At 51.5% G+C, this 14,670-nt stretch overlaps 2 protein-coding genes across 3 annotated transcripts in view; both read right to left on the reverse strand.

Annotated features, from left to right (window-relative positions):
* Positions 1-14,670, reverse strand: part of AGBL4 (AGBL carboxypeptidase 4) — a 1,215,313-nt gene that overhangs the window by 214,768 nt on the left and 985,875 nt on the right. The gene's annotated exons all lie outside the window — the stretch shown is intronic.
* The window catches only part of BEND5 (BEN domain containing 5), a 52,393-nt gene that overhangs the window by 18,807 nt on the left and 18,916 nt on the right, over positions 1-14,670 (reverse strand). For both annotated transcript variants that reach the window (XM_066376226.1, XM_066376225.1), the window contains one exon: positions 13,437-13,821. In XM_066376226.1, coding sequence (XP_066232323.1) covers positions 13,437-13,821 — 385 coding nt within the window. The remainder of the gene's footprint in view (positions 1-13,436; positions 13,822-14,670) is intronic.

A 14,670-nucleotide genomic window follows, 5' to 3' on the forward strand; every position in this document is an offset into this window, starting at 1 on the left:
CCCTGCACTGGGAGGCAGGCTCTGCGTCGTTTTACGTCAGAGTCCAGGGCTCGGCACTGCGCCTGGATCAGACTCTACCCTCACAGGTAGTTCACGCATCGGTAACGACGTAACCTCTCTGACCCTGCTGCCGCACCTCAAAGGAGGCATGACAACGGCAACTTGGCAAGACTGAAGAGTAAATGAGTTAAACAAAAATATGAAACGATTAGTCCAGAGTCGGGCACAGAGAGGCTGCGCAGTAAAAAGTGCCCCCCCACCCCTACCACACACACGCGTTATACTTGCGGGCCCAAGCGAGTCCAGTCCTAACCCGTGGCTCCCACGAGCCAGGGGCCCTGCTGGTGTCCCTCTGCCCCCCCCACCTCCGTGCCCTGCACTCCTCAGCACACCCAGCTCCCCTGCGCTCACGCTGGCCTCCCAGGGGGCTGACGGCGCTCTGCCCAATGGTGAAGCCATTGCACTGGGCTCTCTGGCTCTCATGGGAGGCTATCTCCTACTCCTCTAGGTCGGCACGGTTTAATTCCCAGGGGCTGCCAGGTGTTAGCGCCGCTCTGGGCAGCTGCCTCCTTCTGCGGAACTGTACACATAAGGGACCCAGTGCCCCAGCCCAGCGAGGCACAGACCAGCCTCAGGCGCATCCCAGAAAGGGTCTTTCCGGAGGCGTGGGTGTGAATCCCAGCTGCATGACCTTAGACAAGTCACCTCGCCTCTCTGGGCCTCAGCTTTCCTACCTGTGAAATGGGGATCACCAATAGCCACCACGGGGGCTGGCCATGCCCGGGGAAGAACCTCGCACTGAGGCAGGCACGGAACGGGGGCGCAGGCAGAGGCTCAACAATGGCAGATAAGGAAGGAATTGGGCAGGACGGCCGCGTGTTCAGTGTTACAGAATCAGAGAGAAGGAAGAAGAAAAGCACGCAGTTTCTCTGGGGCGAGGAGGGCGGGCCTCTAGTGCTTTTCATTTAAAGGGGGGACACTTCATTGCAAATTTTAGTCGTCTCTCCTCCCGATGTTGGCAATTTACATCTCATTACAACAAACGCCGCAGATTGCTGTTTTGCTTTAAAAAATTTCTGAGGCATTGTTCTCCTTCAAACACATGTGACCAAATTAGCCACAATAATAAGCACTTGCGCGAAGACATGGCATTGTACACTCTGGCGCAGATATTTTCAGTAACAAAGGAACTTTTTACACTGGTGGGAAGAGTAGGAATTAAAAAAAAAACAGTCTTTTGATCTGCTTCAGGTTTATTTTGGGGGAAATACAGCTTCCATGGAAAGAAACCTCTCAGCTGGGTGAAGGAAGCTTTTTAAAAAGTAGAAAAGGTAGTACTTGTCTTTTCATTCAGTCATTCCTGAGCCCAGTGATCATGCAGCCCCTCACTGTCCACCCAGGGTTAGGCCCTGTAAGAGGCCCCGGGAACCAGACAGACAAGGCCCTGTCCTGCAGGAGATGAGACTCTCACATATGAAACACTATCCCGTCGCATAGAGGTAGCTGGGGTTTGGTGGACAAGCGCTTAGAAAACACGGTTACTTACTTCACCTTTTTATGGCTTTTTCCATAAAATGGGAATTATGGCCCAGAGTAAGGAGCTTGGTTAAGTGCTTCTTGGCCTGCCAGATAAATGAAGTTATACCTTTCTTGGTTCTTGTTTATTGTAAATCAGACTAATGCTATTCTTTCTGAAAACCTTTCTTAAAAACTAATGCTTGTGTTACTTCCAAGAGGTCCAGAAATCACCTGTATCTTCAGAATATATATATTTGGACACTGAATACTACTTCTGATTTATGCTGAAATAGAAAAGCCAATAATACTAGAATTTTCTGAAGTACTAAATCCTGCCATTTACTTCTGGAAGTGAACAGGACGTTCCCCTACTGTCAGTGTAATTCTAGTTTCTCCATAAACACAGAGTGAGTCAAGTCAAAACTATTACGCGCAGACAGAACCCCTAATGCGCAGCAGAGGCACGGCGGGTGTGGTAGGCACGAGAGGACCCCACTTCGCCGAGGAGGACCCGAGTGTGGGAGCAGCAGTGTCACAGTGGAGGCGGTGTAACACACACGGGGCTTGAAAAGAGGCAGGGGAGCTGGCCCAGACCCCCCTCTGTGGAAGCCACCATCCCTTCTCAAAAGGTATCAGCCACTCGTAGCTGCTGCTGTAGCTACATATCTGCTTCTTAGTCCTATTATGCTTCCAGTGCGGGTGGGGGCAAGTCTGGTCTCCTCTCAGTGAGAATCTACTAAGTGCCAGTCCTCGGCTAGGCCTGGGCTCACAGTCCAGCAGCGGAGACAGGCAGCGTCATCACCACGCCGCGTTGCTAAGATGAGGGTACAGGCTTGGAAACAGAAGCAAAGGAGGAGACAAGGAAGTCGTCAGAAGGATGGCCACAGACTTGTACACTGGGGCCTGGAGGATGGGTAGCAGGAGCTCGTTGGGTGTGAAGGGTCAGGGTGGCATAGATATCTCCATATGGTTAAAGCAAGTGGCACAGTCGAGGCTCAGGGACTGACCAGGATGCGAGCAGCATGATGAGACGCATAGACTTGGGGAGGGAGAGAGCGCCACTGGATCAGTGATCCTGGGAGGCATCAGCAAAGAGGTGAGCTCCCGTTGGGGCTTTGATGGGTGAGTGTGGTCTCAGGGAGGTGAAGGGGTGGTCAGGCAGGGGGTGGGGTCATAGTTAGCGGTGATTCTTCAGGCCCATCCCTGTTCCCTCTCCATTTTCTGAGTGCCTTCTGTGAGGGAGGGCTAGAGAAGGCTTTGCTGGGCAGAGGCAGGAGAAGAAGTCCTAGCCCGAGGTCCTGGGCTTGGGGGATCTCTGCAGCTCGTGTGGATGCCCCCACAGTGGGGCCAGACCCTCAGGGAGTCAGGACCACAGAGCAGCAGAAAGGGGTGACAGAGCAGACCCTGGTCCCCAGTCATGGGGGTCAAGGTATTTCCCCCACTTTGAAGAATTATACATGTCCATTTCAAATGACATATAGCTTTTCCTCAAGAAGGACAGGAACTGACACTTACTGAACGTCTTCTTTGGTACTTTACATCAAAGTATCTTTTATCTTTGTAGGACTTTTCACCTCACTATCCAGGGATTATTTGTCTAATATCCCGACTAGACTTGAAACTCCAAGGACAGCCATGGCCTTGCTCGCGGCTCTATCCCCAGCACCCAGCACAATGTCCCTGGCACACATCAACACTCATTAAATATGAGTTGAATCAAAGAAGTTAATCCTCATGGCTGTCCTGCGAAACAGATATTATTATCTCCATAGAGGCCCAGAGAGGTAAAGTAATTTGTCTCAAGTCGTACAGGTGGTGAGTGCTCAAATTGAGGATTATAGATTCCATTCCAAAGACAAGTTTTCAAATCTTGCAAGATTCTCACAGAATGCCCAATCTGTGGGACCCTAAGTTCATCTCTGATCTTCCCTGACCTTTCCGGGGGGTCCGCGAAGAACTCTATACTCGTGCAGGTGGGCAGTGAGGAGAGGGTTCCATCTCACTTCTAGGAGCTCTGCGCCTGTCCTTTGCCAGCGCTTGGCCACAGAAAACTGAGCTGGTTTTTCAACTGTGGTTCTTCTACCTCACTCCCCACCAACTGACGTGGGCCCAGGCAGCTTCTAAACAGCAGGGGTGTGCAGAACAGCATGAGTCTGCCCCGCCAAGAAGCCCGAAGGCCCTGTACCTGTACTGAGCACATGGGAAATGGGCCTCTGGTCCTGGACCAGAATTGGGGGGTCGGATGGCTGAGGGGTTGCAGTGGGAATAAGTGGGAATGAGAAGGATTTCTGAGGGGCTGCTGTGAGCACAGCACACCTGAGGGCCGGGGTAGTGGAGAGGCCGAGTTCTGTCACTTGGCTGATGGCTTCCGACCAAATCAATCCGTGATCTTGGCCTTGCTTAATGTACCCTTCAGGCCATGAACCGGTCCAAAGTGGGGACCGTCTGGGATTCATCTTCGCTGTTGATTGATTTGCCTGGTTCAGAGGCAATGCTCACTCAGAGAGACCCTCCACCAGGTCACCCCAGTGGGGAGGAGCCTCATGCACCACCTGCAGGAGGGGCTGGTCCAGTTTCGCTGCTCTCGCTGACCTCTACGGCCTCGTCTCGCCCTCCTCCCTACCTCTTCCTGGTGCAGCCCAGCCAGAAACACCTGCAGTTCCTGAGTAAACCAGCCCCTCTCACAATTCCAAATCTCCGCTCGCATTCTCCTATGGTCTGAGAGAGCATTCTCTGCTCTTCGTTTGAATAAATCTAACTAGTTCCTATCTGGGAGCCTTCTCCAGCCACCTTCACACCCCTGCCTCAGTCACGTGAGGAACCTTCCTCTAGACACCCCCCCCCCATCCTGAGAGCCCAGGAGCACATGGCTCACATACATCCCCACTGTCTGCTAACGGACTGCGACCTCTCCAAGGCAGGGACCGGGTCTTAGCATTTTGATTTCCCTGTGCCCAGCACAGGGCCTGGAACATTGGAAAGTCCAGTAAGTGTTCCTGTACAAGTCAGTGGCATCAGTAATAGAATGGGCAGCCCTGGAAGACTGGAAGTGAGCTTCCCGTCTCCAGGGGAATGTTATGGAGGCTGTGCTATCACTTGGCAGGAGGCTAAGAAGGATTCCTGCCCTGTATAGGAGGCTGGGCTATGTGGACTCTGGGACTCCTTACAGGACTAACGTGCTGAGACTCCAAGATTTACCTCCAACCAAACTCAGAGAGCCACCTGAAACAGCAGGTGGCTGGACTGATTCCATCCATCCATCTTGGCTGAACATTAAACCTCACTGCTTCATGATGATTGATTTGTTCAGAATCCACAAGGCACAGGCATGTCCTATTTCCTCTCTCACTCTCAGTTTCCCCATCTTATAGATGGGGAGGAGAGATGGGATAAGGTTCTCTATAAAGAGATACTTTCCATAAAAAAACTCTGGAAATTCTCTGGTTGTCATCTGTTTTTTGTTTGTTTGTTTGTTTTTTCTGGTTGTCATCTTGAGGTGGTATAAATTGGCAAGGTTAAAACTATGAAGAAATGGTGGGCTCCTACATCCGCCCACCCAGTAGTTCAGGAGTCCAGCAGTCCGGGAACCTACCACCGAATATAAAGGCGGTCTAACCACGCGGCGGCGGGAGACAGGGCTGCTGCGGAAGCGCGGGGCTGAGAGCACTGTGACCAGCTGGCCTGGCCGCCTGGAAACGTAAGACAAGCCTTGGTCTGAAACCTGACTCTGTTGTTTCGTTTCCTGGTTGTGTAGCCTCGGGCAAGATAATCTGTGACCTTTATCTGCTGATCCTATCTACAGAAAGGTTATTTTTTGTATGAAAAGCACCTACCCTCAGGCCCAAAGCAGGTGTTCAAAGAAGCCAGCCTTCGCTTGTAAGGAATGCTCATCCACCTTTCCCGTTCCTCTGCCTGGCAAACCCAGCAGCAAACGTGCCTGTCACACTCCATGCTGAGGCCGAGAGCAGCAGGCCGCTCCCATTAGGGCAATGGAGAAGGGCCCGGCAATTCCTGCATGCTCCAATCCAGCTGCTGGAGCAGGTAGCAAAGGGCAGTCCAGGGCTGTCCCTCGGCCCCATGGTCCCAGAAAAATGAACCAGGGGGAAGAGGAAGGAGGGTCCCCTATACCATCCTGCATGCTGAAACCAGCTCGTAAAATCACCTAGGGTGAACTGTGGCTAATTCTGGTTCTGTTGATAGGGCAGTAAGTCCTTCAAAGTGGAAGAGGCACCATATGTTTAAGAGAAACGATTGCAGTTCTCCCTGCTAGATCTTTCCCTGACTTGGATCCAGGTTAGGAGGTGCCAGGCACCGTAGTTTCTGGCCCTGCTCCACCACCAACTGAGGCCGCTGGCAGGCTGTGGGCCTCCGGGCCTGCACTCAGTAATGGGGCTGTCTCACCCATCCCTTTCAGCTTCTTTCAAAGCTCAACTTTTGTGAGCACTTGCTCCTGCTTATTGGTGAGAATGAACTGGAGGAGATGGGAAGGAGATCTGAGAGGCCCCGGGCGCACAGTCCTGGCAAAGAGGAAACTGAGCCACGATTAGTGATGTCTGAAGATCCGGGGCTCTGAAGGAGTGGTCCAGGACTTGAGCCAGGAAGATGGAATTCTGCCCAGGAAATGTGGGTGAGGAGAAATCTATAAACTACAGACCAGAGAGCTTGAAATCAAGTCCAGGCATAGCTGTAAAATGGACTATTCAAATACGATTTCTGCCCTGGCTGGTTGGCTCAGTGGTAGAGTGCTGGCCCAGCGTGTGGAAATTCCAGGTTCAATTCCTGGTCAGGGCACACAGGAGAAGCAACCATCTCCTTCCTCTCCCTCCCTCCCTTCCTCCCTTCCTCCCTTCTCTCTCTGTTTCTCTGTCTCTCTGTCTCTCTCTCTCTCTTTCTCTTCCCCTCCTGCAGCTATGGCTCAAATGAGCAAGTTGGCCCTGGGTGCTGAGGAAGGTTCCATGGCCTTGTCTCAGGCGCTAAAATAGCTCTGTTGCCAAGCAAGAGAGTAGCAGCCTCAGATGGGCAGAACATCAGCCCCAGACGGGGGTTGCCGGGTGGATCCTGGTCGGGGTGTAGGCAGGAGTCTGTCTCTCCATCTCCCTGCCTCTCACTTGTTTAAAAACTAAAAATGATTTCTGAGGACTTACAAGGGAAAGTAGTAATCTTCAGGAGACACAGGGTTTGACCAAAGATTAGGATAAGCCAGACAACCACATCTGTGCTCTTCTGCAGGTCAATGAGTGCTTCTGGTGCATCAAGCACTGTCCACACGTTATCTCGTGTGTATCCTCAGGTGATCTTACATCGTTCATGTGGACCCCCTGAGCACTTACTATGTGCCAGCCCCTAGGCAGAGGTCTTCACATGCATTTGCTCATTTAATCCTCTTAAGAATCCTAACAGTTGGTACAATAACGCACGCTGCTTTATGGGTAAGGAAACTGAGGCTCAGAAAGTTCAAGAACTTTCCCCAAAGTAACCAGATTAGTTTATGGAAAAGCCAGGTTCAAATCCCCAGTAATTCTGACCTCAGGATCCAAACAGGCTCACTGAGCTGGCTCTCCTGTCTGCACCGGGTAGGCGTGAAGGTACCCATCGTGTGGAGGAGAAAGTGGAGGCTCAGAAGAGGGAAACGATTTGCTTGAAGTTGCATAGGTAATGAATTCAAGAGCAGAGATTCCAACCCCAGTAATATCTGTTGCCAAAGCCCCGACTGTCTCCAGGACAGGGAAAGCCAGCAGGAGGCATCTGGCTGATATTAGCTGCCTTTTCAAAGACACCATCAGAGACCTGTGCTTCAAGAATCCAGCTTAGACCGCAAAGGATTTTAAAGATCAAAGCTGGTATTTTCACGAACCTTGGGAAGAACACAAGGCGTGAGCCCAGAGGGGAACAGAGGTGACAGAAACCCAGCTCTAAAGAGCCAAGACAGATTTGCAGGCTACAATGGCTTTCTCCTTCTTCAAAAATTTCCACCAGCTTGTGATCTGGCCAACAGGGATGTTATCTCTTCTTTTGGCATCCTGCTCTCTCAAATGGAGATAATACTTTATACCTGGCCTCACAATAAGGTTATCGGAAGAGTCCTATGAGATAAAAATGTCAAGGTGTTTTGAAACCTGTGAAGTGCTCTGTGCATGTGAATTACTGTTATTCTTCTCATTCTCTATGTCTCTGCTGGTCAGAATTCACCACTCCCACCTGCATTCCCTGGCAAAGCACACACAAAATCTAAACCCACCATGCGCCCCCTCCCTAGTTACACGTGTTCTGTTCTGCCGGGGTCCTGCTGTGCACACATCTGTGCCCCCCCGCCGGACTGTGAGTGCATCTTGCAGGCAGGGCTTCTGTGTCCTTCTCCTTGTCCTCCTCACACAGCCTTTCGAGCCTTAGTTGAACTAATGTTAACTGTATTACATAAAAACGAACTTAACTACCTAAGAGGTACTGTCAGGACTAAAAGCGGAGAAGGATATTGAAGGCTTGTTTCTGACTTCTAAGAAGAAGGACTCTAGCTGAGAAGAACCCGAGGGAGGCCCAGGAGCTGTGACCCCTTTGCACACACCAGAGCTCACCCTTGTGACAGGCTCTCCGCTATTCCATGTCCCTTCATTCCCTCAGAATTCTGGGTAGTGTGCCAAGTCCCAGGTTCATAAACACTACCCTTAACCCCCAGGTGGGGAATGTTTTAAAAAGGACAATATTCCTGCACCTAACAGTCCTGCCATTAGTATACCCCCAATAAATGTTTGTTGAATGAATGAAAAAAATATATATATATATAATAGATATATTGATATATGCAAATAAAGCTGGACTCTATAAAGCAGAGTCTCTTCATGCTTTTTGCACCCCCAGCGTTTACCTCTTTGGGAGAGAGTGAGCAGAAAAGGAAAGGGAAATAAAAGGGTCTGACACTTAGCAGACACTTACAATGTGCTGGTCACAGAGCTGGCTATACAGTCATCTCCCCTTACGCACGTATCCACAGGCACGTGTTCCAAGACCTCCAGTGGATGCCTGAAGCTACGGAGAGTACCAAACCCTACGGATACTATGTTTTTTCCTATGCATACATGTCTTTTCTCTTGAAGGAAGCACTTTATGGGTCCTCTGTGGCATATCCGAATTGCCAGCATCGCTCAATCCTGCACTTTGGGGCCAGTATCAAGTAGAGTAAAGGGTTACTAACACAGGTCACTAATTCAGCACTGCCGTAGGGCAGCAGCCCACCGGATCTGAGGTGGCTGCTGGGTAACAGCCAGTGGGGAGTGCACACAGCGTGCTACTCTAGACAAAGGGGTGATTCGTGTCGGGTGGGACGAGGTAGGATGGGAGAGATTTCATCATGCTACTCAGAATGGAATGCAATTTAAAGGTATGAATTGCTTATTTCTGGATTTTTTAATTTAAGATTTCTGGACCTCAGTGGACCATTGAAATTGAAACTCAGTAACTGAAATCGAAAAAGCGAAACCGTGACTCAAAGGGGAGACTGTGGTGTTCTTTATCCATGCTTCCTCATTTAATTCTGATACCGTCATGGCAGTCCTGAGAGAAGGCAGGAGATGAGGCTCCTCCCCAGCAGAGAGGGCTGTGAGCCATGCTATGGTCAGAGGAAAGGAAAGCTCTATCTTACATACAGATGTCCTTTGGGGAGGGGGGAGAGTGCAGAGGGGTCACTTCCATGTCAATGACAATGACATCCCAAGAATGAAAGAAGGCTATGTGGGACAAGGGCCCAGAGAAAGAGGACACGAGATCAGATGTCAGGAGGCCCCTGGAAACAGGCCAAGGACACTTTCTGGGCTTCCTTCTACACCAGCAACCCAGGGCAGCAGACTGCCTTCTCTCCCAGTCCCTCCACAACCCTGTGACGTCACGTTCTAGAGAACCATTTCCTGTTAGGTCCGCCTTGTGCTCATTTGTGGAATGAATCGAAGAATGAATAAATGCACACATGAAGAGCTGAGCCATCCAGCGACACCTCTAAAACATCTTATACCATTTTGCTGCTGTCTCCACCCTTCTGACCCCAAACTCTACTAGGTACAGCATTACAGGCATACCGGCCAGGTACTCTTGGTTGCGAGGGGACCTGCTTGCCACTCCGAAGTCCTCATTAGGCTCAAGAGGCCAGGCTCCTGCTCTCTGCCCCCTCCCACCTCCAGAAGGGCCCCAATTCCTAGAAGAGTCAGCAATGATTCTTTCCAGTGGGGAGACTTCCTTTTAAACTGAGCACCTCCTGACCTGCTGGCCTTCCTGGTTTCTGCATTTGCCTGTTACGGTCTGAATGACCCAGTTGCCAAGGTGGAGTGGACAGAGGGCCTTGAGCTGGGTCCACGGATGAAATGGACATACATAAATACACAAGAACAGGCCTTCAAGAACAATGTTCAAGGCCGGCCGAGGGGACAGAGTGTGGTATATATAGCCCAGGCCACATGCCAAGCCCAGGCCAGGATGTGCTCCTTGTAGGACATATCAGGCCCAGAATCAGAGAGGGTCTTGGCTGTTCTCTGCATTATTTTGGGCTTGTTTTAATGTATGGATCAGAAGCTATTACAACAGGGGCGTTTCTTCTCAGACTCACCAAAAGATACACCTACTTTCAATGCTAGCCCCTTCCCTAGAATTTTAATTATATCCTTTATCACTACCCTCTACCCAACTTCCAATGTCTCTGTCTTCGTTTTATACCCCCAAGTTCCTAGGCGCAGACGGAATGAGCTGAGCGACTGAATGAACCAATGAGCATACGTATACGCGACCCCTTTTGTCTTCTGCAGTAGAAGACTCTGAGAGGCAGAGGAGTTAGTTAAGCTGTCCAAGGGCACACAGGCAGTCACTGGTTGGGGAAGCCAGGGTTAGAAAACCAAACTAAACTCCGTCTCGGCCCCACCCCCCACTAGATGGTGTGGAAAAGGAGCTAACCGTAACTGAGCATCGACACGATGCCAGGCACTATGCAGTGTCCTGTGAGAGGGTAATTATCTCCATGTTAGGTGACAACATCAAGGTTCAGAGAGGTGCCCCCTGCCTGGATTCTCCTCTCTTCCCACCCACTCATTCCTGCCTGGATAACATTATCCTTCCAGAAGCCTTTCTTCCCTGACCCCCCAGATTCAGTGGGTGCCTTCCTCTGCTGTCCCGCAGTCCTGCAGGGGCCTGGCCCTGTGGTGGCGTGTATGCGCTGTGCTGCCGCTGGCTGAGTCAGCGACACTCTGAGTTCCTCCAGGGCAGAGGGCAAGGGCTGTATCTTAAATAAATCAAAATTCTAACACTGAGCAAAAAGCCTGGCACCCAGCAGGAGACCAGTCAATATTTGTGGAAGAAAAGATAAAAGCAGGGAAGGAAGCAAAGAAGTAAGGGAAGAAGAAAGAAGAAGAAGGTTCCCAAAGCCTCAGAACTGAGAAGTGAGGATGCTGGGCTATGAACCAAGCCTGGTTCCAGAGGTCAGACCAGGTCCATGAAAACAACAGCCTTCCCGAGGGTAGAGACCCTTGATGGTATTCTTGTTGGATTTGTCTTAGAACCTGGCACAGTGTCAATCTCTGATGACCAAGTGCTCATCAATGGACTGTAGGCTTTTTCACAGGTCAGGGGAGTGGGGGTGATTTTCTGGGGTTCCCGTAGAGCTCACAGCATGGATCCTGCAAGAGGGGGAGTGCTCCGTGCATACCTGTGGTCCCCTCTCTCTGTTCAGTCTGCTCCGCTGTGATGGCAACAGTAACTGATCTGGGGAGAGCCACCACTGGCTCAGGGTAGCGTTCAAGGCCTGTGAGATGGGAGAGCCTGGCACGGTCAAGACACAAAACTATGTCTGAGGTCAAGTTTGTCTAAGTGTTTTAAGACAGAAGAGGCACAGACTGATGGTATAAAATGCAGAATATCTCAATGCCCCGGAGGTTTAGGAGCCGTTTCTGGGGTTTAAGCTCCGTTCACGGCCATGCAAAAGAGGCAGTTTCCCTGGGAGTCGGAAAAGCATTGAGGAGAGTTTGTGTTACTGCGTGTCCCCCCAAGCAGTGCGCAGAAGGCACAGGATACAGGGTGAGATGAAAATAAGTTACTCGTCTGAGAACTAGGCCACACTTTTTCTCTGAAAATTCCAGTTACGTCCGCATCCCTCTCACCTCTAGTCCAAGACCAACACAGCTTTCATTTCTTTCGAGTTATGGTTTCTCTTTGCGATTTTATTTTGATAAAGAATTTTAATAACCTTTGAAGTTGCATGCCACCTGTGACCTTAAGTGTCACTCTCCACCTCTAAAGGCTATGGCTTGGGAGAACGGCTAAGGCCATGGCAGAGTCGAGGAGTGAGAAAATGACCAGTGTAGGAATCAGGGGACTAGGTCTGAGAGGAGCTCAGCCTGGCTTCTGCCGAAGTGACTCTGGTAAGTCTGCTCCCCTGTGATGGCAACAGGGACTGATCTGGGAAGAGCCAGCCACTGGTAAGGACCTCAGGTTCCTACCCTGTGACAAGGACGTGAGAAAACCTCTCGGCTGATTCCCAATCTACTGAGATTCTACGGCCTTGGGGACACAGTTTAAGAAGTCAAGAGTACCTATAAATATAAATAAGGTATGGTAAGAGCACATTTATCTAAACTTCAAAGAGGAATGAGGCTTTCTATATAGATCTGTGATCCAGATAATGGAAACCTTCCTTCTTGAATACAAGGTTGTATTTGATTTAAACCTGGGCAATAGAACTTGTGTTTCTACACTAGATGACTCCCTTTCTGAAGCCAGGAGCCCTGACACGGGGTTGCTCCTGACAGCCTTCAGGGCGATGGAGGCTATGAACTGGCATTACACTGACTTCCTCAAGACTGACTGGCCTCTCTCTTCTATAATTCTGGGTTCCTATGTCCTGAAAGTGTCTCTGTCTTTCCTTTACAGTATACAGTCCCTTCTCCCGGCTGTCAAGCCTGATGCCTTTCAGAATTCCCCTTATTACAGCTTCTAAAGCCTGTGAGATGAGAAAACCAAAGACTTTGGTTTGTTCTTCTATAAGCAACCAAAGGAGTTTTATACATCTTTGTATTAACCTTCCCAAGGTCATGTGCCTCTCTGCTCAAAAGCTTTTGTCCAGACACCCCAGCTGGTGCTGTTTCCAGAGCCTTCCCTACGTGCCCTCGGACCCCGTCTGCAGGTGCCTCCTCAGTGCCCTCCAGCAACGCCCACACTCGGACCGCCACCCCAGCCTCCCTTGTGCCTTAACAGTGTCTTCCAACTGCCGGTCTGCCAGAAATTTCGTCCCAGTCCGCGACAGAGTTAACCACCCTGCTGTTGTATGAGGATTATAGACGCAATGATTTTAGATTCTAAACACTTCATTCAACATTAGGGTGGTTAACTCTTTTGCAGACCGGAGGTTGAAAACCACTGCCTAGAAACGTCCCCAGCCCTCAGGGCCCAGTTCAAGGCCCACCTCCTTCCCTCAGGCTCCCTCAGCTACAGACAGCCCCTGCCATCCTCTGAGCTCTCCTATCACGTTTTCTATATCACCCCCTGGCATTTATCACTTTCTGACTTAAGAAATGACTTTTTTAGGGGCCCATCTAGTTCTTTTTACCATCCTCAAACCTCCTTAGAGAGGTGTCCTCCCAGCCCCGGGGCTGCCTCCTGCCGCGTGAATGCACAGGGAGTGGGGCAAACCCCGTCCGCTTTGCTCTCTGAGCTCTGAGCCCTGAGCCCCGCTTCTCCTCGCCCCCGCTGTGCTCGGACTGCTCAGGCTGCAGTGTTCCCAGCTCACTGCGGGAGGGGGAGGGAAGCGGCTCTTCCTCGGTGACTGCTGACCCCTCTCTGCCCTTCCCTGGCCTTCCACTTGGCCCGCCTCTGCCCTGCGCCCCCTGGAGGAGGAGCCGCACACAGCCTCCCACGCGTGAGCGGGGGCGAGCGGCCAGCGGGGCACTCACCACTGCCCAGCCTGAGGAGCAGCACGTCCTGGAGCCTGCGGTTGAGGTCGCGGAGCTCCTTCATCTCGGACACGAGCGCCCCGCACTCCTTCAGCTTCTTGGCCTGCTGCACCAGCTGCCTGCGCGTCCGCTCCAGCTCCTGCTGGAGGTGGCGCATCTCCTCCTGCTGCTGCTGGTAGTTGCGCAGCAGCTCCTCGTACAGAGCCCGGGGCACGGCACCGTCCTCCAGACCGTCCATGTCCTCCGTGCCTGGCGAGGCCTCCACGAAGACCTCCTCCGGACACGTGCTGTGGCCCAGGCTCAGGCCGTTCTGCTTCTCCAGCCGGGCCACCACGGCCTCGATGCTCTTGTGCGCCACGTCGCTCGGCTTCCGCCCCTCGGGTCTCTGTGTAGGACAACGAGAGTCAGTTCAGGCAAGGGCAGCTGGGACTGTTCTTGGACTGCAGCTCAACATTTCCCCAGACAAGCCTAGAATCACAGAACCACAGAACATCAGTGCTTGGAGAAACCTGTGCAAACACTTAGTCAAAGCCCTTCATTCTACAAACAGGGAAACAGAGGCACAGAGTAGGGAAGGGGCTTGCCCAAAGTCCCACGGTCAGGTAGTGGCAGAACCAGGAATCTGGTTTCCTAGGCCAGCACTCTGCCTCTTGGATGCGTACTAGCCCATGACCACCTTCCCAACTCCCCAGCCCCACCCCACCCACTGGGCCTAGGCAGTGACTTGCTCATGGGGGCGGAGGGGGAGCTGAGCATGTATTTGTGGAGAAACCAAGAGAAATCAGGGCAAGCCAAGTTGTCCCAGAGGAATCACCACTCAGATCTCTTCAAAAGAAAAGAACATAACAGAGAAAAAAAGGGCCTTCTATCCAGCAACCTGTTCCTCAGAAATGCTGCAGCTGGGAAGGAGGTGAGAATGTTCGCCTCCTCTCACCTAGGGCAGGACCGGGTCTCACTCTCTGGTCCTCCACTCCCACCCAGACTGGAACTTGGCAGGGGCTTCATAAATATTAACTTGACTGAAAAGTTCCAGAATGCCAGTGCTGAAAAGTTCTTTAGTTTAACTCCCTCATTTTACAGGTAGTAAAACTGAGGCTCAGGGAGGGGAAGGACTACACTCAGGGTCACGTGGTGAGCTATAAGAGCCAGAGCCAGAACCTGGAGCCCAACTTTCGGACCTAGGTTCTGTCCCCCGTGTCTGCCAGGCTCTCCATGGACAATGGCCGACCTGAAG

This window comes from Saccopteryx leptura, chromosome 3, assembly GCF_036850995.1.
Source record: "Saccopteryx leptura isolate mSacLep1 chromosome 3, mSacLep1_pri_phased_curated, whole genome shotgun sequence".
Classification (NCBI taxonomy): domain Eukaryota; kingdom Metazoa; phylum Chordata; class Mammalia; order Chiroptera; family Emballonuridae; genus Saccopteryx; species Saccopteryx leptura.